The sequence below is a fragment of the Hylobates moloch genome, unplaced genomic scaffold (genome assembly GCF_009828535.3).
Source record: "Hylobates moloch isolate HMO894 unplaced genomic scaffold, HMol_V3 SCAFFOLD_13, whole genome shotgun sequence".
Classification (NCBI taxonomy): Eukaryota; Metazoa; Chordata; class Mammalia; order Primates; family Hylobatidae; genus Hylobates; species Hylobates moloch.
The window spans coordinates 49,138,398-49,163,229 of NW_026652288.1; the positions used below are offsets into that span (position 1 = coordinate 49,138,398).

The following is a 24,832-nucleotide window of genomic DNA, read 5'->3' on the forward strand; positions in this document are numbered from 1 at the left end:
CCTCCACTTCCCAGGTTCAAGCGATTCTCCTGCCTCAGCCTCCCGAGTAGCTGGGATTACAGGTGCCTGCCACCACGCCCAGCTAATTTTTTTTTTTTTTGAGACGGAGTCTCGCTCTGTTGCCCAAGCTGGAGTGCAGTGGCGCAATCTCGGCTCACTGCAAGCTCCGTCTCCCAGGTTCACGCCATTCTCCTGCCTCAGCCTCTCCGAGTAGCTGGGACTACAGGCGCCCGCCACCATGCCCGGCTAATTTTTTGTATTTTTGGTAGAGACAGGGTTTCACCGTGGTCTCGATCTCCTGACCTCGTGATCCGCCCGCCTCAGCCTCCCAAAGTGCTGGGATGACAAGCGAGAGCCACCGCACCCGGCCTAATTTTTGTATTTTTAGTAGAGACGGGGTTTCACCATGTTGGCCAGGCTGGTCTCGAACTCCTGACCTCATGATCCGCCCACCTTGGCCTCCAAAGTGCTGGGATTACAGGCGTGAGCCACCGCGCCCGGCCGTTTTTGGTTTTTTGTAGACATGAGGTTTTGCCATGTTGCCCAGGCTGGTCTTGAACTTCTGGGTTCAAGGGATCCTCCTGCCTCAGCCTCCTAAAGTGGTAGGATTACAGGCATGAGCCATCACGTCCAACTCGACAATGATCTTTTTACTGTTTCCATGATTTTGCCTTTCCCGGAATGTCATATAGTTAGAATCATACATACAAGCTACATCATAGGACGTAGACTTTTCAGATTGGCTTGTTTATTTTATTTAATTAATTTATTTACTTTTGAGATGGGGTCTCACTCTGTCACTTAGGCTGGAGTGCAGTGGCATGATCTCAATTCACTGCAACCTCCTCCTCCTGGGGTGTAGTGATCCTCCCACCTCAGCCTCTGAGTATCTGGGACCACAAGTGTGTGCCACCACATCAGGCTAATTTTTTTTTTTTTTTTTTTTTTTTTTTTAGATGGAGTCTCATTCTGTCACCCAGGCTGGAGTGCCGTGGCGCAATCTCAGCTCACTGCAACCTCCACCTCCCAGGTTCAAGCAACTCTCCTGCCTCAGCCTCCGGAGTAGCTGGGATTACACGCACTCACTACCACAGGTGGCTAATTTATTTTTTGTATTTTTAGTAGAGACAGGGTTTCGCCATGTTGGCCAGGCTGGTCTCAAATTCCTGACCCCAGGTGATCCACCTGCCTTGGCCTCCCAAAATGCTGGGATTACAGGCATGAGCCACTGCGCCAGGCCCAGATTGGCTTCTTAATAATATGCATTTAAGTTTCCTCCATGTCTTTTCACAGCTTGATAACTCATTTCTTTTTAGTAATAAATAATATTCTATTGTCTGGATGTACTACTGTTTATTAATACATTCACTTACTGAAGGACATCTTGGTTGCTTCCCCGTTTCAGCAATTATGGATAAAGCTGCTGTAAACATCCACGTGGAAATTTTGTACGGACATAACCTTTCAGTTCATTTGGGTAAATACGAAGGAGCACAACTGCTGGATCATATGGTAAGAGTATGTTTAATTTTGTAGGCAACTGCCAAACTGTCTTTCAAAGTAACTGTACCATTTTGCACTTCCACCAGCAACGAATGAGAGTTCCTGTTGGTCCACATCCTTGCCAGCATTTGGTATTGTCGGTGTTTTGGATTTTGGCTATTCTAATAGGTGTAAGTGATATCTCACTGTTGTTTTAATTTGCAGTTCTCTAATGACATACGATGTCAAACATCTTTTCATATGCTTACCTGCAATCTGTGTATCTTATTTGATGAGGTGATTCTTCAGATCTTTTGCCCACGTTTTAATTGGGCTATACATTTATTGCATTTTAAATGATCTTTGCATATGTTAGTTAGCAATCCTTAATCAGATAAACATATCTGATAAACAAATCGGATAAGATATCTGATTAAGATATGCAAATATTTTTTTCCAGTCTGTGTCACGTCTTCTCATTCTCTTGACATTGTCTTTAGCAGAGCAGTTTTTAATTTTAATGAAGTCCAATTTATCGATTTTTTTTATGAACCATGTCTTTGGCATTGTATCTAAAAAGTCATTTCCATACCCAAGGTCATCTAGGTTTCTCCTATGTTATATTCCAGGAGTTCTATCGTTTTGCATTTTACATTTAGGTCTATGATCCATTTTGAGCTAATTTTTGTGAAGGATATAAGGTCTGTGTCTAGATTCATTTTTTTCGCATGAGGATTTCCAGTTGTTCTAGCACAGTTATTGAAAAGACTATCTTGCTCTATTGTATTGCCTTTGCTCCTCCCTCGGAGCTCAGTTGACTATATTTATGCGGCTCTATTTCTGTTTCTGGGCTCTCTATTCTGCTCCATTGATCTATTTGTCTATTCTTTTTTTCTTGAGACAAGGTCTGCCTGTGTCACCCAGGCTGGAGTGCAGTGGTGCGATCTTGTCTCACTACAACCTCTGGGCTCAAGCCAACCTCCCACCTCAGCCTCCCAAGTAGCTGTGACTACAGGTGCATGCCATATGTCCAGCTCATTTTTGCATTTTTTTGTAGAGATGGGGTTTCAGTATGTTGTCCAGGCTGGTCTCAAACTCCTGAGCTCAAGTGACCCACCCTCTTCAGCCTCTCAAAGTGTTAGGATTACAGGTGTGAGCCACCTCACCCAGCCTATTTGTCTATTCACCAATACCACACTGTCTTGATTACTATTAGTCATGAAGTCATGTAGTATTAGCCCGCTGACTTTGTTCTTGAATATTGAGTTGACTATTCTGTTTTGTTGTGTTTTATTTTTACCTTTCCATATAACCTTTAGAGACCCTGTCTCAAATAAAAAAAAAATAAAAATAAAAAGAACAAGCAGCAAGCAGAACAGGTGTTTGTAGATGTTTTTTTGAGACAGGGTCTTGCTGCATTGCCCAGGCTAGAGTGCAGTGGCAGGATCACAGCTCACTGCAGCTTCAACCTCCCAAGCTTAAGTGATACTCCTGACTCGTCCTCCAGAGTTCCTGGGACCACAGACATGTGCTACGACATTTGGATACTTTTTTTTTTTTTTTTTTTTGAGACTGGGTCTCGCTCTGTTACCCAGGCTGGAGTTCAGTGGCGCAATTTCAGCTCACTGCAACCTCCACCTCCCAGGCTCAAGCAATTCTCCTGCCTCAGCCTTCCAAGTAGCTGGGATTATAGGCATACGCCACCATGCCCAGCTAATTTTTGTATTTTTAGTAGAGACGGGGTTTCACCATGTTGGCCAGGATGGATTTTTTTTTTTTTTTTTTTTTTAAAGATGGGGGCTTCCCTATGTTGCCAGGCTGGTCTCAAACTCCTGGGCTTAAGCTACCCTCCCACCTCAGCCTCCCAAAGTGCTGGGATTATAGGTGTGAACCACCATACCTGGCCTAGAATACCTTTGATGGAATACAGACAGGAAAAGGACATGAGGGTCTCTTATGGGGTACCTGAAATATTTTCTATCTTGATCTGAGTGATGGCTTCATAGGCCAATATACACATTTTTAAAAATCAAAATACACACTTAAAATTAGTGCACTTTATACATTTTATTGCATGTGTGCTATCTCTCAATTAAAAAACTATATTAACCAAGTATTACATGAAGTAGAGAACATCCACAACCAAAAAGGAGAGCTGGGGCATCCACAGAGTTAGGTTTCCCTTGTGAAACTCCTCCCTCTAACAAGGCTTTTGATCTCACTAAAGAGCAATTCCCTGCTATGCTAGCAGCAAAGCCTGGAATGTCAGGAGTCAGCAAAATGTTGGGCCAGGTTTCTCCAACTCATGATGAGGCACTTGAAAATGGAAGACTTGAGGATGTAATGTCCACTTTGGACTGTTATGGCTTGAGACATACGTTCTCTAACCCGGGCGCTGAAAAGAGGCAACAACCCCAGGACAAATTATCTGAAATATCCAAGTAACCTATTAGGTCCTGTCTGGCTGGGTCCTCCCCATTTCAGTTAAAAGGCGCTGAAGACCAGGGATCAATCCTCGGGTCCTGCAACCTCACTCTGTCTTCTGTCTTTCAACCTTTTGCAAAAGATGTAGTCAACATTTCCTAAGTTTTCACTTAACAGGTTCTTAGGTCCCTCTGGAAGTTGAGAGCATAAAAAAGCATTCTGGAATTTCTTTGTATTATGGCATTGTTTAGTTCAGACTTAATTTCCTCTTCTGCTTCCTCCTTTGTGACCTCTTACCCCAGGTCAAACAGGGTGACAATCACACAGCCAGCTTGTGATCTGTAAGGGTGTATTATAGACAACAGGGAGATATTTGTGCCTCCCTGGTGGCTTGTTCAAGGAGCTATAAATGTTGCTTTTTAGTCTGGGATGCTGGTTCCACTTAAAAACCACAGGACTAAGGATTAGGAAGGGAACTGAGACCCGAAGACCATGCTATGCACCAAGACTGTGTGGCTCCAAGAATTCACTGGGGAGGGTGACACTAGCCCTGTAAAATGTCCTTTGTAGTTTGTGGGGCTGTGTGAAGGCACCAGCTCACATTCTGTTTGCCCAGGAGAGATTCACAGTGAAGGAGGTTCCAAACCAGTGAATGCAAAGAAAGATAAAAAATCTGAGAAAACAGTCTCCTTAGGATCAACAGTCTTTTTTCTCAGTTATCTTTTCCTATTTCACATTTCAAAAACTCCTTTCACAGCTGAGCAGCAGTGTTCATTGTGCCAAAGTTGCACACAGCTCAATTCGTTTGAGTTTGGAATTGTGCCCCTTTAAAACCACTTTAAAACCTTTTAGTTCTTTCTTCCTCTGTGCAAGATATACTTGCACACAGCATCAACCCTTCCCCTATGGTGAAATTAATGAATTCCATTTAAAAAAGAATAAAAACACACTGGTGAACACCCAGTATCCTTCTTAAAAAATTTAGAGGCAAAATAGGGGTTGCGGAGAACCCCCCACCCCATCAAAACAGGTGTCAAGGCATCCCTTCGCCATCAAGGACAGCCTTCTCACCCCAACACCCCTCTCTGCAGTTGCTGGCCTGGCACGAACAGAGCTAAGTCTTTCCCAACTTTCCCTCCCTCATCTAGTTACCACCCTCTTCAAAAGGAGAGGTCAGGCCGGGTGCAGTGGCTCACCATGATGCATGAAGGGATAAATTCTGGCCCCTGGGACAAGGAGGAGACTAGGGAAATAAGAAACGTCAGTGTTCTCTCAGCATCTGGGATAATAGGGAAATGAAGGTAGCACAGGGGGGTTTGCTTCTTCTAGGAATGGCAACCTTTTCTTTCAAGAAAACCAAACTGCTTTTCCTAAGAGAGCACTTTGCCCTCTTGTCCTCATCCAAGGTGAGGACAGAGCAAGACTCTGTGTCACAAAAAAAAGAAATAGAAAAAAAAAAAAGAAAAGAAAGAAAAGCCTCCAGCCATTTCTAGGGGACTCCCGTGGGACAGCACCTTTTTCTGAGAAATGGAGAAGGGGAGCAGATGTTGATCTCCCTCACACTTTGGCAGAAGCTGAAGAACTTCTGGATTTGGGTCTGATGTCCTCTGGGTTTTAGTAGAAACCCCCTCTCTACGAAAAATACAAAGTTAGCCGGGCGTGGTGGTGCATGCCTGCAATCCCAGCTACTCGGAAGGCTGAGGCAGGAGAATCGCTTGAACCCGGGAGGTGGAGGTTGTGGTGAGCTGAGATTGCGCCACTGAACTCCAGCCTGGGCAACAAGAGCGAAACTCCATCTCGAAAAAAAAAAAAAAAGAAGGAGAGGTCAGTGCTGGGCTCTTTCCCTTGCCAATCCCCTATCAAGCCCTTTTGCCAACAAAAAAGGAACCAAACATGGGTTTTCCATGCCCATGACAGTCCCCAACGTCAAGACAGATCTGTTTCCTGGTGTCACAGGGTGAGGACAAGAGGCCAAAGTGCTTATCCACATCCTACCTCCCTTAGGAAAAGCAGTTTGGTTTTCTTGAAAGAAAAGGCTGCCATTCCTAGAAGCAGCAAAAAACCCCTGTGCTACCTTCATTTCCCTATCATCCCAGATGCTGAGAGAACACTGACATTTCTCATTTCTCTAGTCTCCTTGTCCCAGGGGCTATAATTCATCCCTTCATGCAACAGGCGCTGTGCTGGGGAATAAGACCACCAGTAGAAGGCACCAGGCTGGGGGTGGTGGCTCAAGCCTGTAATCCCAGCACTTTGGGAGGCCGAGGAGGATGGATCGCCCTGAGGTCGGGAGTTTGAGACCAGCCTGGCTAACACGGTGAAACCCCATTTCTAGCAAAAATACAAAAATTAGCTGGGCGTGGTGGCATGCGCCTGTAATCCCAGCTACTTGGGAGGCCAAGGCAGGAGAATCGCTTCAACCCGGGAGGTGGAGGTTGCAGTGAGCTGAGATCACGACATAGCACTCCAGCCTGGGCGACAGAGTGAGACTCTGTCTCACAAAAAAAAAAAAAAAAAAAGAAAGAAAAAAAAGAAAAAAAAGCCATTTCCAGGGGAGTCCTGTGAGACAGCAACTTTTTCTGAGAAATGGAGAAGGGGAGCAGATGCTGGTCTCCCTCACACTTTGGCAGAAACTGAAGAACTTCTGGATTTGGGTCTGACGTCCTCTCAACTGAGCTGATGCAGGCCAGTGCCCGATGCAGTGTGTGTGCAAGCTGCAGTGGTGGGTGGGTGGGAACGCTAGGAAGTGTTCATATGGGGGTTGAGGAAGTTTGGAGCATCATGGGAACAGAATGTGCTGGCCCTGTCCCTGAGCCATCCCCAAGCCCCTCCCACTTCCCTGGTCACTAACCAGTTCCAGCTGTGCACAGTTCTGACCATCACTTCCCATACGGCTTCTAGGAACTTATGAGTAATTAAAGAAGTGTGTGTGTATGTCTGTGTTTGTGGGTATGTAGGGGAGTCCTCCTAAAAACAGAGGTTTCCAGGGTAACAGCTTAAAAATTCAACCCCACTCTGCCAAAGAAAGCTCCCTATCTCCTGACTCCCTGAGGGGGAAACAGGTCAGAGGCTAACACCACCAACTCCCACATTTATCCAAGTCAAGGGCAAAGTCGGGGCCAGCCCTAACTTGGTTACAGCTCATGTTTTTCTCACCTCCAGTTTCCAGTTTCAGGCTCCAGACTTGCCCTTCTACCCGCCCTCCGGGATTGCCCTTTCTTCTTTCCGCAGCTTCCCTGCCCACTGCCTCCACAGGGTAAGGGTGGCTGTCAGAGGGGGTGGGCGATAGCTTCGAGATTAGCTTCTCCTGGGCTTAGAAATCTCTACAAACTTTTGCCTTCCACCCATAGCCCCACGGCCCCTGATCATTAGAAAATACTCTCAGAGGTCTACTCTACTCCCACTTGCTATAGTTTAAAATATTGTCATTAAAAATATTTCTGTAAAACTCTTTTGCCACAATCTGTGGACAGAGAGGGAAACCAATTTGCAGGAAGGGAGCAAGCAAGACAAAGAACCCATTTTTTTCTCTCAGATCAAGTTCTCTTTTTGGGGCAGGCCAGCCACATGTCCTAACCCTTCGCACACATGTCCACATCTCCCCCAGTGAGAGATGACAGATTTAGAGGGAAAAAGAGCTGGGTCAGCCTGGCTCAGGGGGTAGGGGCTGGTGGAGGGGGTGGTCATGATGCTGTGCTGGCAACAATTAGTCATCCAGTCCTTGCACATGTGCCCAGCCTGCAGCTCCTGACTCTAGGGGCTTTTGTTTGGGTGCCTGTGGGAACTCTGGGAGACTGAAGAGTGCTGAGCAAAGATGGCAGCATTAGAGCCTGCTCTAGGCTCTGCTGCATCCTAGCTATGTGACCTGAAGCAACTTATTACAGACTCAGTTTCTCTTTCCGTAAAAAGATAATACTGGCCAGGTGAGGTGGCTCACGTCTGTAATCCCAGCACTTTGGGAGGCCAAGGGAGGTGGATCATTTGAGCTCAGGAGTTTGAGACCAGCCTGGCCAACACAGCAAAATCCCGTCTGTACTAAAAGTACAAAAATTAGCTGGGTGTGGTGGCACGCGCCTGTAATCCCAGCTATTCGGGTGGCTGAGGCAGGAGAATTGTTTGAACCCGGGAGGCAGAGGTTGCAGTGAGCCAAGATTGCGCCACTGCACTCCCGCCTGGGCTACAGAGTGAGATTCAGTCTTAGAAAAGGAGTAAAAAAGATGATAATACCGGCTGAAGGGTTGTTGTTAACATGTAAATGAAGTTAACTATTTGGCAGCTTTTACTTTTGATTTTTTCTCCCTCTCCTGGCTCCTAAGTTGCTAGAATGTAGTTCCACCCCCAGGCCTTCTGAGGCTGGAGTTAGTACCCACCCTCACCTTATGATAACTGCCATCTCTCTCCCTAAGACACTAAATATATATATATATATATATATTTTTTTTTTTTTTTCTGGTTAGGCACAGTGGCTCACACGTATAATCACAGCATTTTGGGAGGCTGAGGTGGGCCGATCACTTGAGCCCAAGACCAGCCTGAGCAACATAGGAAACCGGCCTCCCTCACCCCCCACTCTCTGTACAAAAAATACAAAAATTAGCTGGGCTGGGTGGTGTGTGCCTGTAGCCCCAGTGATGCAGGAGGCTGAGGTGGGAGGATTGCTTGAGCCCAGAAGGCGAAGGTTGCAGTGAGCCAGAATTATTGTGCCACTGCATTCCAGCCTGGGAGACCCCCCCCCAAAATTTTTTTTTTTCTTTTTTTCCTTACATGAGGTTTCTAAGGGGAGGGAGTAATTTGCTATAACATTCATTTTACTTTACTCCTGTCCCTTGCATCCTCCTTGTCTGTCTCTTCCCCACCCCTCCCCTCACCTCTCCTCCATTATCCTCTCTGGCTCCTAAAGCTTTCTCCTCCATCCCAGCCAGTCTCTAGGGGCTGAGGCCAGGTAGGCAGAGCTGGGTGAACTCAGTTCCACAGACAGTTTCAAAGAAATGCATCAAAATGTTACTAGCGGTTCTCTTTTCGGTAGAATGCACTAGTGGTTTTCATTTTCTTCCTTGTTTGTTTTGGCATTTTCTAATACCAAATATTATAATGAATGATGAATAACTTATTCAGGAAAAAAACACAAAACATTAATTTTAAAAATCGTAATTAATTTTCAATTGGCCCATGTTCTGTTCTCAAAAGGAGAAAGACTGGAAAGGGGGTAGAAAGAGAGGAGAAAGACCCCTGCAGGGGACTAAGCAGGAACTTGTCCCCAAACTCCATCATTTCCTGGGTGCATCAGCCTTGGTGATGGGCCCTGTCACTCATCGCTCAGAGGCTTTCTGTCCTTCCTTGCCTGTCACTGGTCACTTGAGACTTAGTCACCCAATGGTTACCAGTTGGGTGGTGGATGGGTCAGAGGGACCAGCATCATTGAGGGCAGCAATATGAATCAGGAGCATCCCCCTCCTTGATCCTGGGCTGTGAGGTGTTCGCTTGTGGCCTCCCAGCCCTTCTGAGAACATAAAAGTTCAGTTACCTTTTCCCCCATTCCTATGTCTACTTCACTGTGCTTTTGAACAATATGCAAATGTTGTATGATGTGTAACTGATGGTGGAGCCTTCAGGGGTCCTAGTTACTTAAAGAACAAAGCTCTAAGTGTCAGTGTGGTGTATGGAAAGAGCATGAGTTATAGAGTCAGCAGAGGGATTTAAATAAGGTCAGGCTGGTTGGGAGTTCCATGTTCTTGGTCAAATTTCCCTTTCTGAGTATCTATTTCCTCCTACAAAAAGTGGCCGGAATAATTTTCCCCTCACCAGATGGCTGTGAGAACTAAAGGAGATAATATATAAAGCACGTAATACATAGTAGCTTTTTTTTTTTACTTTTTTTTTTTTTTGTGGGGGGACAGAGTTTCGCTCTGTCGCCCAGGATGGAGTGCAGTGGTGCAGTCTCAGTTCACTGCAACCTCTGTCTCCCGGGTTCAAGCAATTCTCCTGCCTCAGCCTCCTGAGTAGCTGGGATTACAGGCGCGTGCCACCACGCCTGGCTAATTTTTGTATTTTTAGTAGAGACGGGGTTTCACCATGTTGGCCAGGCTGGTCTCAAACTCTTGACCTCAGGTGATCCACCCACCTCGGCCTCCGAAAGTGCTGGGATTACAAATGTGAGTCACCATGCCCGGCCTTTAATTCCTTTAATTTTTTATTTCCATAGGTTTTTGGGGAACAGGTGGTATTTGATTACATGAGTTCTTTAGTGTTTAGTGGTGATTTGTGAGATTTTGGTTCACCCATCACCCAATAGTAGGTATTTTTATTTTAATTAATTAATTAATTAATTTTGAGACGGAGTCTCACTCTGTCACCAGGATGGAGTGCAGTGGCGCGATCTCAGCTCACTGCAATCTCTGCCTCCCCAGTTCAAACAATTCTCCTGCCTCAGTCTCCCGAGTAGCTGGGATTACAGGCGCATGCCATCGCACCTGGCTAATTTTTGTATTTTTGGTAGAGACAAGATTTCGCTATGTTGGCCAGGCTAGTCTCAAACTCCTGACCTCGTGATCTGCCCACCTCGGCCTCCGAAAGTGCTGGGATTACAGGCATGAGCCACTGCTCCCGTCCGGTATTTTTAAATGTAAGTTTTTCTTCTTTTCCTTGCATAGCATTTAAGGCCCTCTCCAAATTCTGTCTCCCAACCATTTTCCCACCCCGGTCATTCTTTGACAGTGATTTATTAAGCACAGCCTTAAAAGCACGAAGATGGCCTGGGGTAGGCACTCGGGATTCAGTGGTGAATGAAGCAGTCCTGATCCTTCTGACTTACTGAGTACGGCAGTCTCTCAGCTCTGCACTTTTACTCAAGACCTGCACTGTCTGTCTCTTGGTATCCTTTTTACCCTATCAATTCTTTTTTTTTTTTTTTTTTTTGAGAAGGAGTTTTTGCTCTGTTGCCCAGGCTGGAGTGCAATGGTGCGATCTCAGCTCACTGCAACCTCTGCCTCCTGGGTTCACGTGATTCTCCTGCCTCAGCCTGCCGAGTAGCTGGGATTACAGGCGCCCACCACCACACCTGGCTAATTTTTGTATTTTTAGTAGAAACAAGGTTTCACCATGTTGGTCAGGCTGGTTTTGAACTCTTGATCTCAAGTGATTCACCCACCTCAGCCTTTCAAAGTACTAGGATTACAGGAGTGAGCCACCATGCCTGGCCTTACCCCGTCAATTCTCAGCTGGCCTTCAAAGCCCATCTCAAAGCCTGCCTTCTCAGCAAACCTCCCCCCAGCCCCAAGCCCCTTAGGGTGAATCACCTCTGGCCTGGCACGCTGGCTCCCCTCTTCCCAGGTGTTTGGATCTGCCTCACTGGATCCGTAAGCTCCCTGAGAGTAGGCTCTGGGCCCTTTACTTATTTGTGCCCTTGTTAAGCCCCACCTACACCCACATATTCCAGGCTCATTAGATTCTTGAAATAATGACTTTTTATTAAAGCAGACATAAGTAGGTTTCAGGAGCATTTATATTCCCAACTTGGTCTTGGGTACAAAGAAACTGAGACTTCATGCTTGACTCCTTCACCTGAAACCCAAGCTACCTCAGCTGTTTCCTACCTCTCAGCTTATCCTAGGGAGACTCAAAGGTAGGGGCGGAGTGATTTGCTGGCCCAGGGTCCCTGAGGCATAGCGATGTCTAATTCCAGGGGATGTCCATGATCCCTATCTCTAGTCTCTCCAGAGATTCTGGTTCTCGTCCTGCCTGGATGCTCACCCTAGGGCAGTATGAAGTTTTTCCATCTCCAGCAGACGACTCTGAGGGAAGGGATTGGGAACTCTCTTTGGTTTCTGCTCTCTGGTAGGGCAAGGGTTAATGGTGAATTGCAACATATCTCTTGGCTGAGTCACCTCCCTCTGCCTCTCCCCCAAATTCCCTTCAGCTGTTATAAAGAGGACCAGAGGCTGGAGAGTAAAAAGAACTGGAGGTAAGAGCCCCTCTGCCTAGCACTGCTCCCCCAGGCTCCCAGAAATCTCAGGTCAGAGGGCACGGACAGCCTCTGGAGCTCTTGTCTGGTGGGACCATGAACTGGCAGCAGCTGTGGCTGGGCTTCCTACTCCCCATGACAGTCTCAGGCCGGGTCCTGGGGCTTGCAGAGGTGGCGGCCGTGGTAAGTCCCCCAAGAAAGAGACCTGGGCCAGCGGAGGGACAGGGGTTACTGCTCCACAGCCCCATCCAAACCTCCCTCCTGACCTTCAGCCTCTCTGCCTTTCCCTTGCTCTCTCTGCCCCATGGTCTACCCTGCCCATCTCCCGCTGCTTCCCCTTGTTCCACCTGAGCCCCTTCTCTAAGGTGCTTCTCCATTAGTGCTTCCATATCTGGTCCCTCCTCTCCTGATGGACCTGTTAGGTCACTTAGAAGCTTTACTCTGAGACTAACCCCCTTTTAACCTGCTTACCTCCACTGCCATCATAGGACTACCTGTCACAATATGGGTACCTACAGAAGCCTCTAGAAGGATCTAATAACTTCAAGCCAGAAGATATCACCGAGGCTCTGAGGTGAGAAGCTATGAGGTGTATGCCTTTAGGGCTAAGGTCTCAAGGTCTTCTTCCTTCTCATCCCTTCCTTTCCCCAGGCCCACCTCCTCTTGACCCTAAACCACGCCAGGGATCTAGAGATGGGTGGCGATCATTATTATGGTGGTGGGGCATGGGGTGAGATGGGGATTCACAGACGAGGAATACAGTCATTGGATATTCCTAGGCCATAAGCACTCCTTTGGAGGCTCTACCCACATCATATCTCAAATACTAATATTTAGTTATAGTCCACATAAAGTATAATGATATGTAAAACTGAGTTGAGTTGTTGACATGCTGTTACCTTTTGTGGGCCTTTAATTTGGTACTTATTTATTTCTATTTTATAGTTTTATATGTTGATGTAATGGATTGTTTTTCTTTCTGCTCTCAGATATGTTCACGTCCCTTGAAAAGCCCCTAGGCCCTATGACAGTCCATAGATGGATGAAATTGCTCCAGGGCAAGCTGGGCTGGGAGGGGTATCCATTCAGGAAGGGAGAAGGCTGAAGGAGGACAGGCTGGCAGGTGGGAGCACTAGTGGAAAGCTCTCCAGAGCAGGGGAGCCAGACACCTCCACAGAGTAGGAGAAGGTTAGAAATTGCAGTAGAGGGGCTGGGCATGGTGGCTCATGCCTGTAATCCCAGCACTTTGGGAGATCCAGGCAGAGGGATTGCTTGAGCCCAGAAGTTTGACAGCAACCTCATCAACATAGTGAGACTCCATCTCTACCAAAAAAGAAAGGAAGAAAGAGAAGAAAAAGGAAGGAAGGAAGGAAAAGGAAGGAAGGAAGGAAAAGGAAGGAAGGAAGAAAGGAAGGAAGGAAGGAAGGAAGGAAGATTGCAGTAGAGGAGGAAGGCTACACCTGAGGGCAAACTTACTCGAATAAAAGAGACTGAAAATGGGGAGATGAAGCTGGAGTATCTCCATTTCTGCAGAACAGAAGAGAAAGTCCCAGTTATGAGGACTGGAGGCTGGAGTAACCCTGTCAGCTTCAGGGATTCTGTGCTATTCTTGGCCATGACCTTGGGCAGCAGGAAGTCAAACAGCAATCATCTCCCAGTCATTTCAGATTTTCCTGTCCTGGTAGACCCATCCCTCTCCCTCCTTCAGAGCTTTTCAGGAAGCATCTGAACTTCCAGTCTCAGGTCAGCTGGATGATGCCACAAGGGCCCGCATGAGGCAGCCTCGTTGTGGCCTAGAGGATCCCTTCAACCAGAAGACCCTTAAATACCTGTTGCTTGGTGAGAACGGAGCCTGGAAAAGGGAGGGAGAGGAGGGGGTGATGTGGTTTTGGCGTGTGGGTGGCATTAGGACAGTCTGGACCAGCTCAGTGTTCAATAGATAATCACCTGGTGATTACCTGGTTATCACCTGTCTTGGGGGTTGAGTGTCTAAACCCAGAGGAGCTCTCTGGGGTTGGCAGAAGGATCTGCATTTCTAGTCTGTTTTCTGGTCATTAACTAGGCCGCTGGAGAAAGAAGCACCTGACTTTCCGCATCTTGAACCTGCCCTCCACCCTTCCACCCCACACAGCCCGGACAGCCCTGCGTCAAGCCTTCGAGGACTGGAGCAATGTGGCTCCCTTGACCTTCCGAGAGGTGCAGGCTGGCGCGGCTGACATCCGCCTCTCCTTCCATGGCCGCCAAAGCTCGTACTGTTCCAATACTTTTGATGGGCCTGGTAGGCAACACTTCTCAGTTCCCACCTCATAGACCTCTGAGATTACCTCTGTCTCCTTGAACCAGTGACTCTAGAACCTTGATGTTTGGGCTGCCCTTTATCCCACCTGCACCATACACTCTCTAATTACCTTCTAATGGGAGCAGGGGTGCAGTTGGTCATCTACATGGAGCCTCCTCTTTGAAACTTCCTCCCTCCCTCCCTTCCTTCTCTCCTTCCCTCCCTCCCTCCCTCCCTTCCTTCCTTCTCTCCCTCCCTCCCTTCCTTCCTTCTTTTCTTCCTTCCTTCTTTCCCTCCCTCCCTTCTTTCCTTCCTCTCTCTTGCTTGCTTGACAGAGTCTCACTCTGTTGCCCAGACTGGAGTACAGTGACACAATCATGGCTCACTGCAGCCTCAACCTCCCAGGCTCAAGTGATCCTCTCGCCTCAGCCTCCCAGGTAGACACTACAGGCAAACACTACCACACCTGGCTAACTTTTGTAGAGATGAGGTTTTGCTATGTTGCCCAGGCTGGTCTTAAACTCCTGTACTCAAGCAATCCTCCTGCCTTGGCCTCTGAAAGTGTTGGGATTACAGGTGTGAGCCATCACCCCTGGCCGCCTATGCTTCTTTTTCTCCCTTAAGTTCCCCTGTTCAAGGCATACCTTAGAGGTATGGGCCAGAGAGGAGGTATGAGTCAGAGAGCAGGGAGTGGCTGGGGAGGTAAGGGACAGTGATGGGCATTCCTGAGAGAACTGGGTGATGACAGGGGAGTCTGAAAGGAGAGAAAGAAGCATCCAAGAGACAGTGAACATAGCTGGGGGAATTTTAAGGGCATGCATTAATTAGAGTTTATAATAGGCAGGGTGTGCTCTAGCCTAGCGGGCTCTGACCTCCTTCCTGTTCACCTTTGCCTTTGTCCAGGGAGAGTCCTGGCCCATGCCGACATCCCAGAGCTGGGCAGTGTGCACTTCGATGAAGACGAGTTCTGGACTGAGGGGACCTACCGCGGGGTGAACCTGCACATCATTGCAGCCCATGAAGTGGGCCATGCTCTGGGGCTTGGGCACTCCCGATATTCCCAGGCCCTCATGGCCCCAGTCTACCAGGGCTACCGGCCCCACTTCAAGCTGCACCCAGATGATGTGGCAGGGATCCAGGCTCTCTATGGTCAGTCCCTCCCCCTGGTGAGGGCTTGAAGAGACAGGTCTAGCCTCCATGTAGGGATATAGCTTAGTGTCTTTCTTCTTTCTTCTCCTCCAGCCCAGTTACTCAGGCTTCTTCATTCTCAGGAACAGTTTTTCTCTGACTCTTCTATGTCTAATCTTCCTTCCAGGCCTCTCTCCTGACACCCATGCTTGGGGATGGAGAATGCACATTCCTTTTTTTTTTTTGAGATGGAGCCTCACTCTGTCACCCAGGCTGGAGTGCAATGGCATGATCTTGGCTCACTGCAACCTCCGCCTCCTGGGTTCAAGCGATTCTCCTGCCTCAGCCTCCCAAGTAGCTGGGATTACAGGTGCACACCACCACGCCCAGCTAATTTTTTTTGTATTTTAGTACAGACAGGGTTTCACCATGTTGCCCAGGCTGGTCTTAAATTCCTGAGCTCAGGCAATCCACCCACCTCAGCCTCCCAAAGTGCTAGGATTATAGGCGTCAGCCACTACACCCGACAAGAATGCACATTCTAACAATCCTCCTTCTCCCTTTCTGGTGCCTCTCAAACCTAGAATGTGTCTCCCGCTGATATCAACATAATATTGCCTACCACAAATGAAAACGCTCTAGGATTCCCTTTTCCCCTCTGTATGGGGCCTCTGAGCAAAACTTACAGGAGACTGGTGCAGAGGACAGGTGCCGTGAGTTCTCTCCCTAAGCAGCATTACTTTACCTTATAGGCAAGAAGAGTCCAGTGATAAGGGATGAGGAAGAAGAAGAGACAGAGCTGCCCACTGTGCCCCCAGTGCCCACAGAACCCAGTCCCATGCCAGACCCCTGCAGTAGTGAACTGGATGCCATGATGCTGGGTGAGGCCCCTCCCCTCCAGGCTGTCGGCAGGCGGTGGGGGCAGCCTGCTGATCCTGAGGCCTGGACATATGGGAGTGACATGGGACTTCAGCATGAGCAATGGAGGTTAGACCCCAGGCATTAATGACCATGGAAGGAGACATGTGACATGGGGAGGGAGAGTTCGGAGCCAAATTAAAGGCAGCTTAGGCAGGCACTTACCAAGGTTGCCACCCTCTAAGGGCCACTAGAACACATCTGGAAATGGAGCAAGATGGAGAAAACTATATTACCCAGATTGCCTGTTAGAGAGGGTGCACCTGGTTGGAAGGACAACTAGGAAGCCACTTGGAGGGGAGGGTGAGGTTCCTAAGGAGGAATAGCTATCTGCAGGGCTTTTGTTTTGTTGAGTGGACCAAAGCTGAAATGCTCTGAGCAACAAAGCATTGAGTCCTCTTTCTCTGCCTTTAATTTTCTCCTTGAATTAAAGTAGAATGAATTTTTGAAGAATCAGCCCGCAGGGAGAGGGCAAATTGTTAGTAGGGCTGAGATACCCCTAAGTTTCTGTCTACTTGACCTCTGTCTTTTTGACTTGTTGACACACCATTACTCTCAGGGCCCCGTGGGAAGACCTATGCTTTCAAGGGGGACTATGTGTGGACTGTAACAGATTCAGGACCGGGCCCCTTGTTCCGAGTGTCTGCCCTTTGGGAGGGGCTCCCCGGAAACCTGGATGCTGCTGTCTACTCGCCTCGAACACAATGGATTCACTTCTTTAAGGGTAAGGGGGCTAGTTACAGTGTCTTACTTGAGGAGGGCCTAATCTTAAAGAAACTATGAAAAGGAGGGAGATGAGAAGTTTCTGAATGGGTGGACCGGAGGAGACCAAAAGCTATCACCTGAGGACAGAGGTGACTTGTTCTTTCCTCACATGCTCTCAGGAGACAAGGTGTGGCGCTACATTAATTTCAAGATGTCTCCTGGCTTCCCCAAGAAGCTGAATAGGGTAGAACCTAACCTGGATGCAGCTCTCTATTGGCCTCTCAACCAAAAGGTGTTCCTCTTTAAGGTATAAAGTTCAAAGCAAGGGCAAATCCCTTCTTAGGAGGAGTGGGCTACCTTATACTGAGACGCAAAGCTTGCGCTTGAAGGGAGATGTTCTGCAGCTGCAGTGGGCTGGGGGTAGACCTCTGGGGGTCCTAAGCTCTCTCCTCTTCCTCTCCCCTCTCCCAACCCATCCCATACCCAGGGCTCCGGGTACTGGCAGTGGGACGAGCTAGCCCGAACCGACTTCAGCAGCTACCCCAAACCAATCAAGGGTTTGTTTACGGGAGTGCCAAACCAGCCCTCAGCTGCTATGAGTTGGCAAGATGGCCGAGTCTACTTCTTCAAGGGCAAAGTCTACTGGCGCCTCAACCAGCAGCTTCGAGTAGAGAAAGGCTATCCCAGAAATATTGCCCACAACTGGATGCACTGTCGTCCCCAGACTATAGACACTACCCCATCAGGTGGGAATACCACTCCCTCAGGTACGGGTACAACCTTGGATACCACTCTCTCAGCCACAGAAACCACGTTTGAATACTGACTGCTCAACCACAGACACAATCTTGGACATTAACCCCTGAGACTCCACCACCCACCCTTTCATTCCCTCCTAGAAGCCTAAGGCCTAATAGCTGAATGAAATACCTGTCTGCTCAGTAGAACCTTGCAGGTACTGTAGCAGGGGCATGACCGTAGACCTCAGGCCTCTAACACTTCCAACTCCAGCCACCACTCTCCTGTGCATTTTCACTCCTGAGAAGTGCTCCCCTAACTCAGCTCCCCTAACTTGGATTTGGCCCCCAACCCCATTTCCTGTCTGTCTTAGACAGCCCTTCCAACTGTGTCATCTCTTCTCTGGAGGTCAATGGTAGAGGGAGATGCCTGGGTCCTGTTCTTCCTACATAAAATGCAAGAAAACAGCATGGCCAGTAAACTGAGCAAGGGCCTTGGAATCCTTGAGAATCACATTTACGTGCTTATGATTACGGGCAAGCTAATTAACCTTGTTGAATCTCAGATTCCCCATTTGCAACATTAGGTTAAGACCAGTACTGCAGGATTGTTGCACTAAATGAAATACTGTATGTGAAGTGCCTGGCACAGTGTCTGGTACATTTGTGTTTAATAAAAGCTAACTCCATGTTCATAAGAGAGGACTGAACAGCTCTTCCTCTAGCTGTCTGGCTGTGTAACTCCTACAATAGTCTGTACAATAAAGGTACCTCTATTAGATCTTTAGGGGACAGAGGATTTGTCAAGATGGTTAGCTCTTTGTTTTGGCGTGCAGAGAAAGAAAAGAGCAACAGTAGAGGCTGGACTCCCTGGTTAATGCCATTTTATTCACATGTTCTCCCTCCCTCCCATTGTAGCCTTGCTGCCCAGGGAAGGGATATGTCTTCCTTTATGCATCTGGGAAACCAGGAACAGACCTTGGGCAGGAGAGTCAGAGGGGGAAGAGTTAGAATGGGTTAGTGGCTGGAACAAAGTTCTGGTTAAGGAGGAAATTAGTGCCACCCACAGTGAGAAGCAGAGAAGGCACTTGTCTCCTATGCAGCCCTGAAGACCAGGCTCCTTTGGGCAAAAGGCAAGACTCTGGCAGGCGGGCCAATGCTCTCTCCTTGGAGCAAGAAGCCAGCTTTTGGGGAAGGCAGGTCCTGAGGCAGGCACTGCCCTGTGGTCTTCCCCAGGTTGAGGAGAGAAGTGGAAGCACCATGGAAGATAGTGCTCCCAGCTGAGGTAGGAGGCTGGGGGGTGGGTGGGGTGGGTGGGGGTAGTTTAAGCCTATGGGGCCCAGGGGGAAAGGCCAAACAGAAACCCAACTACCCCCTAATGAAGGGCCTGGAGGTTGGGGTATCTTGGAGCTCCTCAGAGCCCTTCTTCCCAGCAAAAACCTATCAAATGCCTTGGAAGCTCCCTGATCCTACAAAACAAAAAAACGCTTATTTTTACCACTGTGAGGCACGCTGAGGTGGACATTTAAAAGGCTATTTCAAGACCAGGTGAGGTAGCTGTAATCCTAGCACTTTGGGAGGCTGAAGCAGGAGGATCACTTGAGGAGCCCAGGAGTTCAAGACCAGCTTGGGCAACATAGGGAGACCCTGTCTCTGCAAAAAAATAAAAACGAATAAATAAAAATTAGCTGTGTGTGGCGTCTGTGATCCCAGCCACTCAGGAGGCTGAATGAGAGGCTCGCTTGGGCCGGGGAAATCAAAGTTGTCATGAGCTGTGATCATGCCATGGCACTGGACACAACAAGACCTTGCCTCAAAAAAAAAAAGCTATATGGGTAAGGCTTGGAGGGAATTCGGGAGTCAGTTTCTTTGGGGACCAGGGCACCTCTATTATTGGTCAGAGGTAAATATTCATACTTCCCTTCCTCCCCCTTCCCCATAGACTCTTCTCTGTTCTTGGAACATATCCCTACAAGGCTGGTCTGGGTTGAGGCACAGATCCTGTCCCCAAGTCCAAGAGGTGGGGAAGTTTGTGTGCAGGTCCTGCGGGCTCAAACCCTGCCCACCTAGTGTTCCCAGGCCCTCACAGGGGTGAGGGAAAAAGTGGAAGTCTAGGCTCAGGTCTGGTTAGAACCAGAGATTAAGGTGAGGGGTACAGTGGAACCACAGTCAGAATCCAGGTCCAGGACGGTGTGGGGGGCTGTGACCTGGGGTCCTGGTCCCAGTTGGCACTCTTGAAGACTCTGGAAGTAACTCTAGAGGGACACAGGGCAGAGAGGGAGTAAGGAGGGGCCTGGGTCAGAGCCCCCCTCCCACCCTGACCATCCCCATATGCCCTCTGCTCCATCTGCCCAGGGTGTCCCCAAGCCCCCTACTCACTGGAGCGAGACTGTCAGCAGGGCTGCAGATATTGGCAGGGAGCTGGTGCCGACAGCTGCCCTCACAAAGCCCCACCCCAGAGGGGATCCAGTGCCATTTGGCCTTTTGCTGAAGGGTCTGAAGGAGTTGGAGATGGCTTTGCTGGTGGCTTAAGACTACTGCTGGCCGGGCGCGGTGGCTCACACTTGTAATCCCAGCACTTTGGGAGGCTGAGGTGGGTGGATCACTTGAGGTCAGGAGTTCAAGACCAGCCTGGCCAACATGGTGAAACCCCATCTCTACTAAAGATACAAAAATTAGCCGGGCATGGTGATGCATATCTGTAATCCCAGTTACTTGGGAAGGTGAGGCATGAGAATCACTTGAATCCAGGAAGCGGAGGTTACAGTGAGCCAAGATCATGCCATTGTACTCCAGCCTGGGTGACAGAGTGAGACTCCATCTCAAAAAGACCACTGCTTCGGAGGGGGCAATACAGACTCAAGGAGGCCTCTTTAGACCCTGAATCCTACCCTATACACACTCACATTCTAAAGAAACCCATTTGACCTTCCTGTTGTTTCTCTCAAGCCTCATCTTACCCCCGTTTATTCCTTTTTTTTTTTTTTTTTTTTTTTGAGATGGAGTCTCACTCTGTCGCCCAGGCTAGAGTGCAGTGGCGTGATCTTGGCACACTGCAAGCTCCGCCTCCTGGGTTCAAGCCATTCTCCTGCCTCAGCCTCCCGAGTAGCTGGGACTATAGGCGCCCGCCAACAGGCCCAGCTAGTTTTTTTTTTTTTGTATTTTTAATAGAGATAGGGTTTCACCGTGTTAGTCAGGATGGTCTTGATCTCCTGATCTCGTGATCCACCTGCCTTGGCCTCCCAAAGTGCTGGGATTATATGCGGGAGCCACCGTGCCCAGCACCCCCCCCCCCCACAATTTATTCTAAAAGAAACTCTTTGGAACTCTATTCTTTCCTCCTAGACTTCCCTGAGATCCTCCTTTCCTTCCGTAACTCTTTCCTGCTTCCCCTGACTCCTTCAACTTTTTTTTTCAGTGCCCTGCCCCATTCACCTTGGACATCCTCCCCCACTCTCCTTCCTCAAGTGTATTTCTCCCCTTCCCTCCTCAAGTCTAGGAACTGGGGACATGAGTAGGCACAGGTTGGCTGCTTCTGTACCACAGCACTAACTCACCATTGGTGTGGCCTCCATGTTCCTCAGGCATGACCTTGCTTCTGTACCACAGCACTAACTCACCATTAGCGTGGCCTCCATGTTCCTCAGGCACGAGCTTCCACTGGGCCAGGGCCCCAAGGGCCCCCAAGGCTGGCCAGATCCCCAGTAAGACCCAGCTATATCAGCAGTGAGAAGGCAAGGCTGGAAGTGTCTGCAGGCGTTGGCCCAGCTGACGCCCAGTGCCAGCCCCTCCAGGAAGTAGTCAACACAGGCCACAAGTACTGCAGAACCCAGCAGGGCTGTGCCCAGAACTGTGAATGGACGTGGCCACCAAAGCGTGAGCAGGGATCCCAGCAGCGCCAGCCCCACCAGCCCCCCAGCTGGCACCTAGGCTGAAGGTGGTTGGTAGATAGGCTCAGAAGCCAGCAGGGCTCTGGCACCCAAGGTCAGGCCTAGCAGGAGACCAGTCAATAAGAGCCCAACACAGTGAACGAACACGGTGACCACGCCGCAGAGGAATCATGATGACCACGGCGATGCCCACTCTCATTTCTAGGCTCAGCTGTATCTCCAGCACCCGCACCTTGTGGCAAAGTAGGAAGCTCAACAGCGCTCCTGACAGCTGACCGGAGAGAAACATCACTGTCTTGAAGCAGCGGTAGCCTGGGAAGTGAGGCAGGAGGCATTGAGAGGCAGGAAGGGGCTCTACAGGGATGACTGATGAATTCCAAGGGAGAGGAATGGCTCACTAGAGGAGCAGAAGACAGGAGCAGCACGTCAAGGGACCTCAAGGCCAGGGGCAGAATGGGGTAGCTTAGGGTCGGGGGGGGCACTGTTTCAGGAACTGTGAGGGAATGGGAGGGAAAATCAAGAGGTAAGATGGGGAGTAAGGATAGAAAGAAGGTCTAGTCCTTTCAGGGATAGCAGATAGGAAAAAATCAGCACAAGCTGATCCCGGTTTTTGGGGAAGAGTGAAGAAGTCTGAAACATAGAGAATAATTTAGAAATGGGGTTTTCAGGTAGAAGTTAAGAGAAGAGCAAATGATAGATGCCAGAGGTGAGAGCTGGAAGGCATGGGCATGGAGGATGGACAAGAAGCTGGCAAGAGCAACACGGGCCTAGGAATACAGCTAGAGCAACATGGGCCACACTGGAGGTAGGAACCCCTGGCAGAGGAGGTGAGATGGCCCAGGAGCAAGGAGGAAAGCTGGCATCATCCTTGAGGGTGACAGTCTTGGGCAATGGCCCCCCAGGTCCTTGGCCCTGCCCTCACTGAAGCAGCAGTAGATGATTCCAAAGCAGCAGCAAAGGGCACACACCAGGGCAGGTGCCAGTTCAGGATTGTCCTGGGGTTCCAAAACACATTTTGGGTCTGGAGGCTCTGGGAGTTGTTGATTAAAGGGCCTGGGGTCAGATGTCACAGCCAGGGGCAGCAAGACTTCCTCCATGGCCAAAGAGAAAGTGGTCACAGAGGGGGAAGTGTCAGCTCCTCTCATCCATCCATGAATGTCTTTAGGGGATTGGGAAACCTGCAGCGGGGCACGGGGCAGAAACTCAGGTGCCCATAAATCTTGAGGACTCTGTACCTCTATTTCTTTTAAATAATGGTGCCCATTTCAGGAGCCAGTATGACCCTGTTGAGGTAACTGAAGAAATCTACAGGATTGGATTGAGAGGAGCAGGATCTGTCTTTACCACTCTCTGAAACAAGGACACTTAAGTAAAATGTAAAATGAAATCTTATAAAGTAATGAAAATCTTATGAAGTAATGAGCCTTTGCCTCCCCCCACCACCCTGCAGCTCTTCAGGGTGAGGGCGGAAAGAACAGGAAGCCCTGGGTGTGTGGAGGAAGGGGTGCAGGGACATTATTGCCCCATCTGCGACTGGGACTTAATACTACCCCACTGGATTGGGAAGGGTGAGGTTAATAGAGAGGCGAGAGGGAGGGAGAACAGGAGAGCATGAGTCATAGTGGGGGGTCTCTGGACATCTGCTCCAGCCCCAGGGCAGAAAGAGGGAAAAAACCAGACACTAAGAGTTTGGGAGGAGGAATTAAGTAGAGACAGTCACCCACAGTTTGTCAGGGTTTTAAAGCCTCAGCTTCATGCTGAGATGGAGTTGTTGGAGGAAGGGGCATCCAGCCACAGTCCTAATCCCACAGCCCCTCATGGAATAAGCAGGGAGTTTGTCCACAGACATCTCACATCCTGGTAGCCACTCGCACCTCCCCTTAGGATATTGGTGGGACTTTTCCTACCTCATCCTTCCCCCAGCAGTATCAGGGCTGCCAATGGGATTTGAATTCAAATCCTGAAAGGAGAACACCAAGGAGGAGCTGGCATTTTGGGCACTGTGGGAATGAAGTGGCAAAAATGCAGGCACTTTACTTTCTTCAGCTGTCCTTTGGATATCAAGGTCCTTACAGGCTGGAGGGTTGGCTCTCGGAGCTCCTCTCCTCAATCTGCTTGGAAGTCTGGGGACCCTGAACAAGCGGGGGTTGGGGAGGGGATGTTAACTACTCACCATCCTGCCAGGGTTGAGGAGAGGAGGGGGTGGAAGTGCTTCCCTAGACCCCCAGATGCATCCCTGCTCGGAGGTCCTAGACGCCGGGGGTACGGCTGTCGGTCGAGAGCACCCCCAGGGTCACTCTGTTTGTTGCTGCCTAAACTCTTTCAAGTCGCAGCCCAGGCTCTGTGAGCTAAATGCAACTAGCTTGCAGGGTGGAGAAAGGGGACAGGGCGTGTGTGTTGGGGTGTGTGTGTGTGTGTGTGTGTGTGTGTGTGTGTGTATGCGCGCGCGCGCGCACGCGGTGGGGGGAGGAGGGGTGACATCACAAGGCAGGCCCCTCCAACGGTTTCCCCTGTGTGTGGGGGGACTCAGGTTGCCTACTGCTCTAGTCCAGGACCAGAGACCCCCGACTATATAGCAGGTAAGAGTCTTGAGGGTCACCCCAAGAGTTTTGGGGAAGGGTCTCCGAATACTTAGGAGATGACAACCGGAAGCTCTCAAAGCCCCAATAGGGGTCCCAGCGCCCCCTTAGCTCCAGCTTGGTTTCTTCCACTTTCCAGAGAATTGGAGTATTGTCTTCTGGAGAACCGGGTGGTCGGGATCGTGGACCTAGGGAAAGGGCTTTTGCTGGTCCGGGAGCGCCAACTGGGGGTTCATGGGTGGAAAAACTTTCGGATCAAGACGGGGTATAAGGCTAGAGGCGTGTGCAGAGGAGGGGACCGACGGAACGGGGACCCAACTGGGTCTACGTGGGGGCGGGGGCGCTTGTGGAATTCCACCAAATAGTTTGGTATGCAGATGAGATGTCAAGCAGCATGTAGATGAGTTCAGTGTTCTTTGGCTCTCGGGTAAGGTTCTGAGTCGAGCCGAGTTACGCTCCCAGTTCCTAGGCACCGCTCAGTGATCGGGCCTGGGGAGCTGCGTCCCGAGGGGCGGATCCAGGTATAAGGGGCAGCTCGCCAGCTGGGTCAAGCGCGGGGGAGGCCGTGGGTTGCTGTGAAAGGAGGGGCAGTGCTGCGGGGCGAGGGTGGGGGCCAGCCGGGGCACCGTCTCCTCTGCTCCACCTCCGCACCGCAGGATACAAAGGGGCCTCTGTCCTCGCAGCTGCCGGCACGGAAGGGATCAGGGCAGTGACTCTTCTGAGCTCCCTGG

The 24,832-nt window shown here is 49.5% G+C and overlaps 2 protein-coding genes across 4 annotated transcripts; one reads left to right on the top strand and one right to left on the bottom strand.

The window, feature by feature from the left end:
* The first annotated feature begins 965 nt into the window (after positions 1 to 965).
* MMP19 (matrix metallopeptidase 19) lies at positions 966 to 19,316 on the top strand. 3 transcript variants are annotated; one of them, XM_058427033.1, is made up of 12 exons: positions 966 to 1,094; positions 1,406 to 1,512; positions 10,403 to 10,528; positions 11,822 to 12,049; positions 12,355 to 12,440; positions 13,575 to 13,705; positions 13,929 to 14,144; positions 15,048 to 15,293; positions 16,025 to 16,153; positions 16,750 to 16,914; positions 17,075 to 17,202; positions 17,383 to 19,316. In XM_058427033.1, the coding sequence occupies exons 4-12, from the start codon at positions 11,963 to 11,965 to the stop codon at positions 17,719 to 17,721; spliced, it is 1,527 nt and encodes a 508-aa protein (XP_058283016.1). In that variant the 5' UTR covers positions 966 to 1,094; positions 1,406 to 1,512; positions 10,403 to 10,528; positions 11,822 to 11,962; the 3' UTR covers positions 17,722 to 19,316. The 3 variants fall into 3 exon arrangements, with proteins under 3 accessions (XP_058283016.1, XP_032029351.1, XP_032029352.1); XM_032173460.2 differs by lacking the exons at positions 966 to 1,094; positions 1,406 to 1,512; positions 10,403 to 10,528; positions 11,822 to 12,049 and having other exon boundaries at positions 12,354 to 12,440; positions 13,400 to 13,705; positions 17,383 to 18,499; XM_032173461.2 differs by lacking the exons at positions 966 to 1,094; positions 1,406 to 1,512; positions 10,403 to 10,528; positions 11,822 to 12,049 and having other exon boundaries at positions 12,364 to 12,440; positions 13,604 to 13,705; positions 17,383 to 18,499.
* Positions 18,507 to 24,779, bottom strand: LOC116480946 (uncharacterized). The gene is given in 6 exon segments (XM_058427034.1): positions 18,507 to 19,887; positions 21,253 to 21,347; positions 23,430 to 23,522; positions 23,696 to 23,823; positions 23,825 to 23,947; positions 23,950 to 24,779. Coding segments are annotated over 6 exon segments (579 nt in total). The 5' UTR covers positions 24,004 to 24,779; the 3' UTR covers positions 18,507 to 19,801.
* Positions 24,780 to 24,832: the final 53 nt, after the last annotated feature.

Coding starts and splice junctions, on each gene's coding strand:
- MMP19 (XM_058427033.1), top strand. CDS start 11,963: ATGAACTGGCAGCAGCTGTGGCTGGGCTTCCTACTCCCCATGACAGTC. Junction 12,050..12,354: donor TTGCAGAGGTGGCGGCCGTG/GTAAGTCCCCCA, acceptor CTGCCATCATAG/GACTACCTGTCACAATATGG. Junction 12,441..13,574: donor GATATCACCGAGGCTCTGAG/GTGAGAAGCTAT, acceptor TCCCTCCTTCAG/AGCTTTTCAGGAAGCATCTG.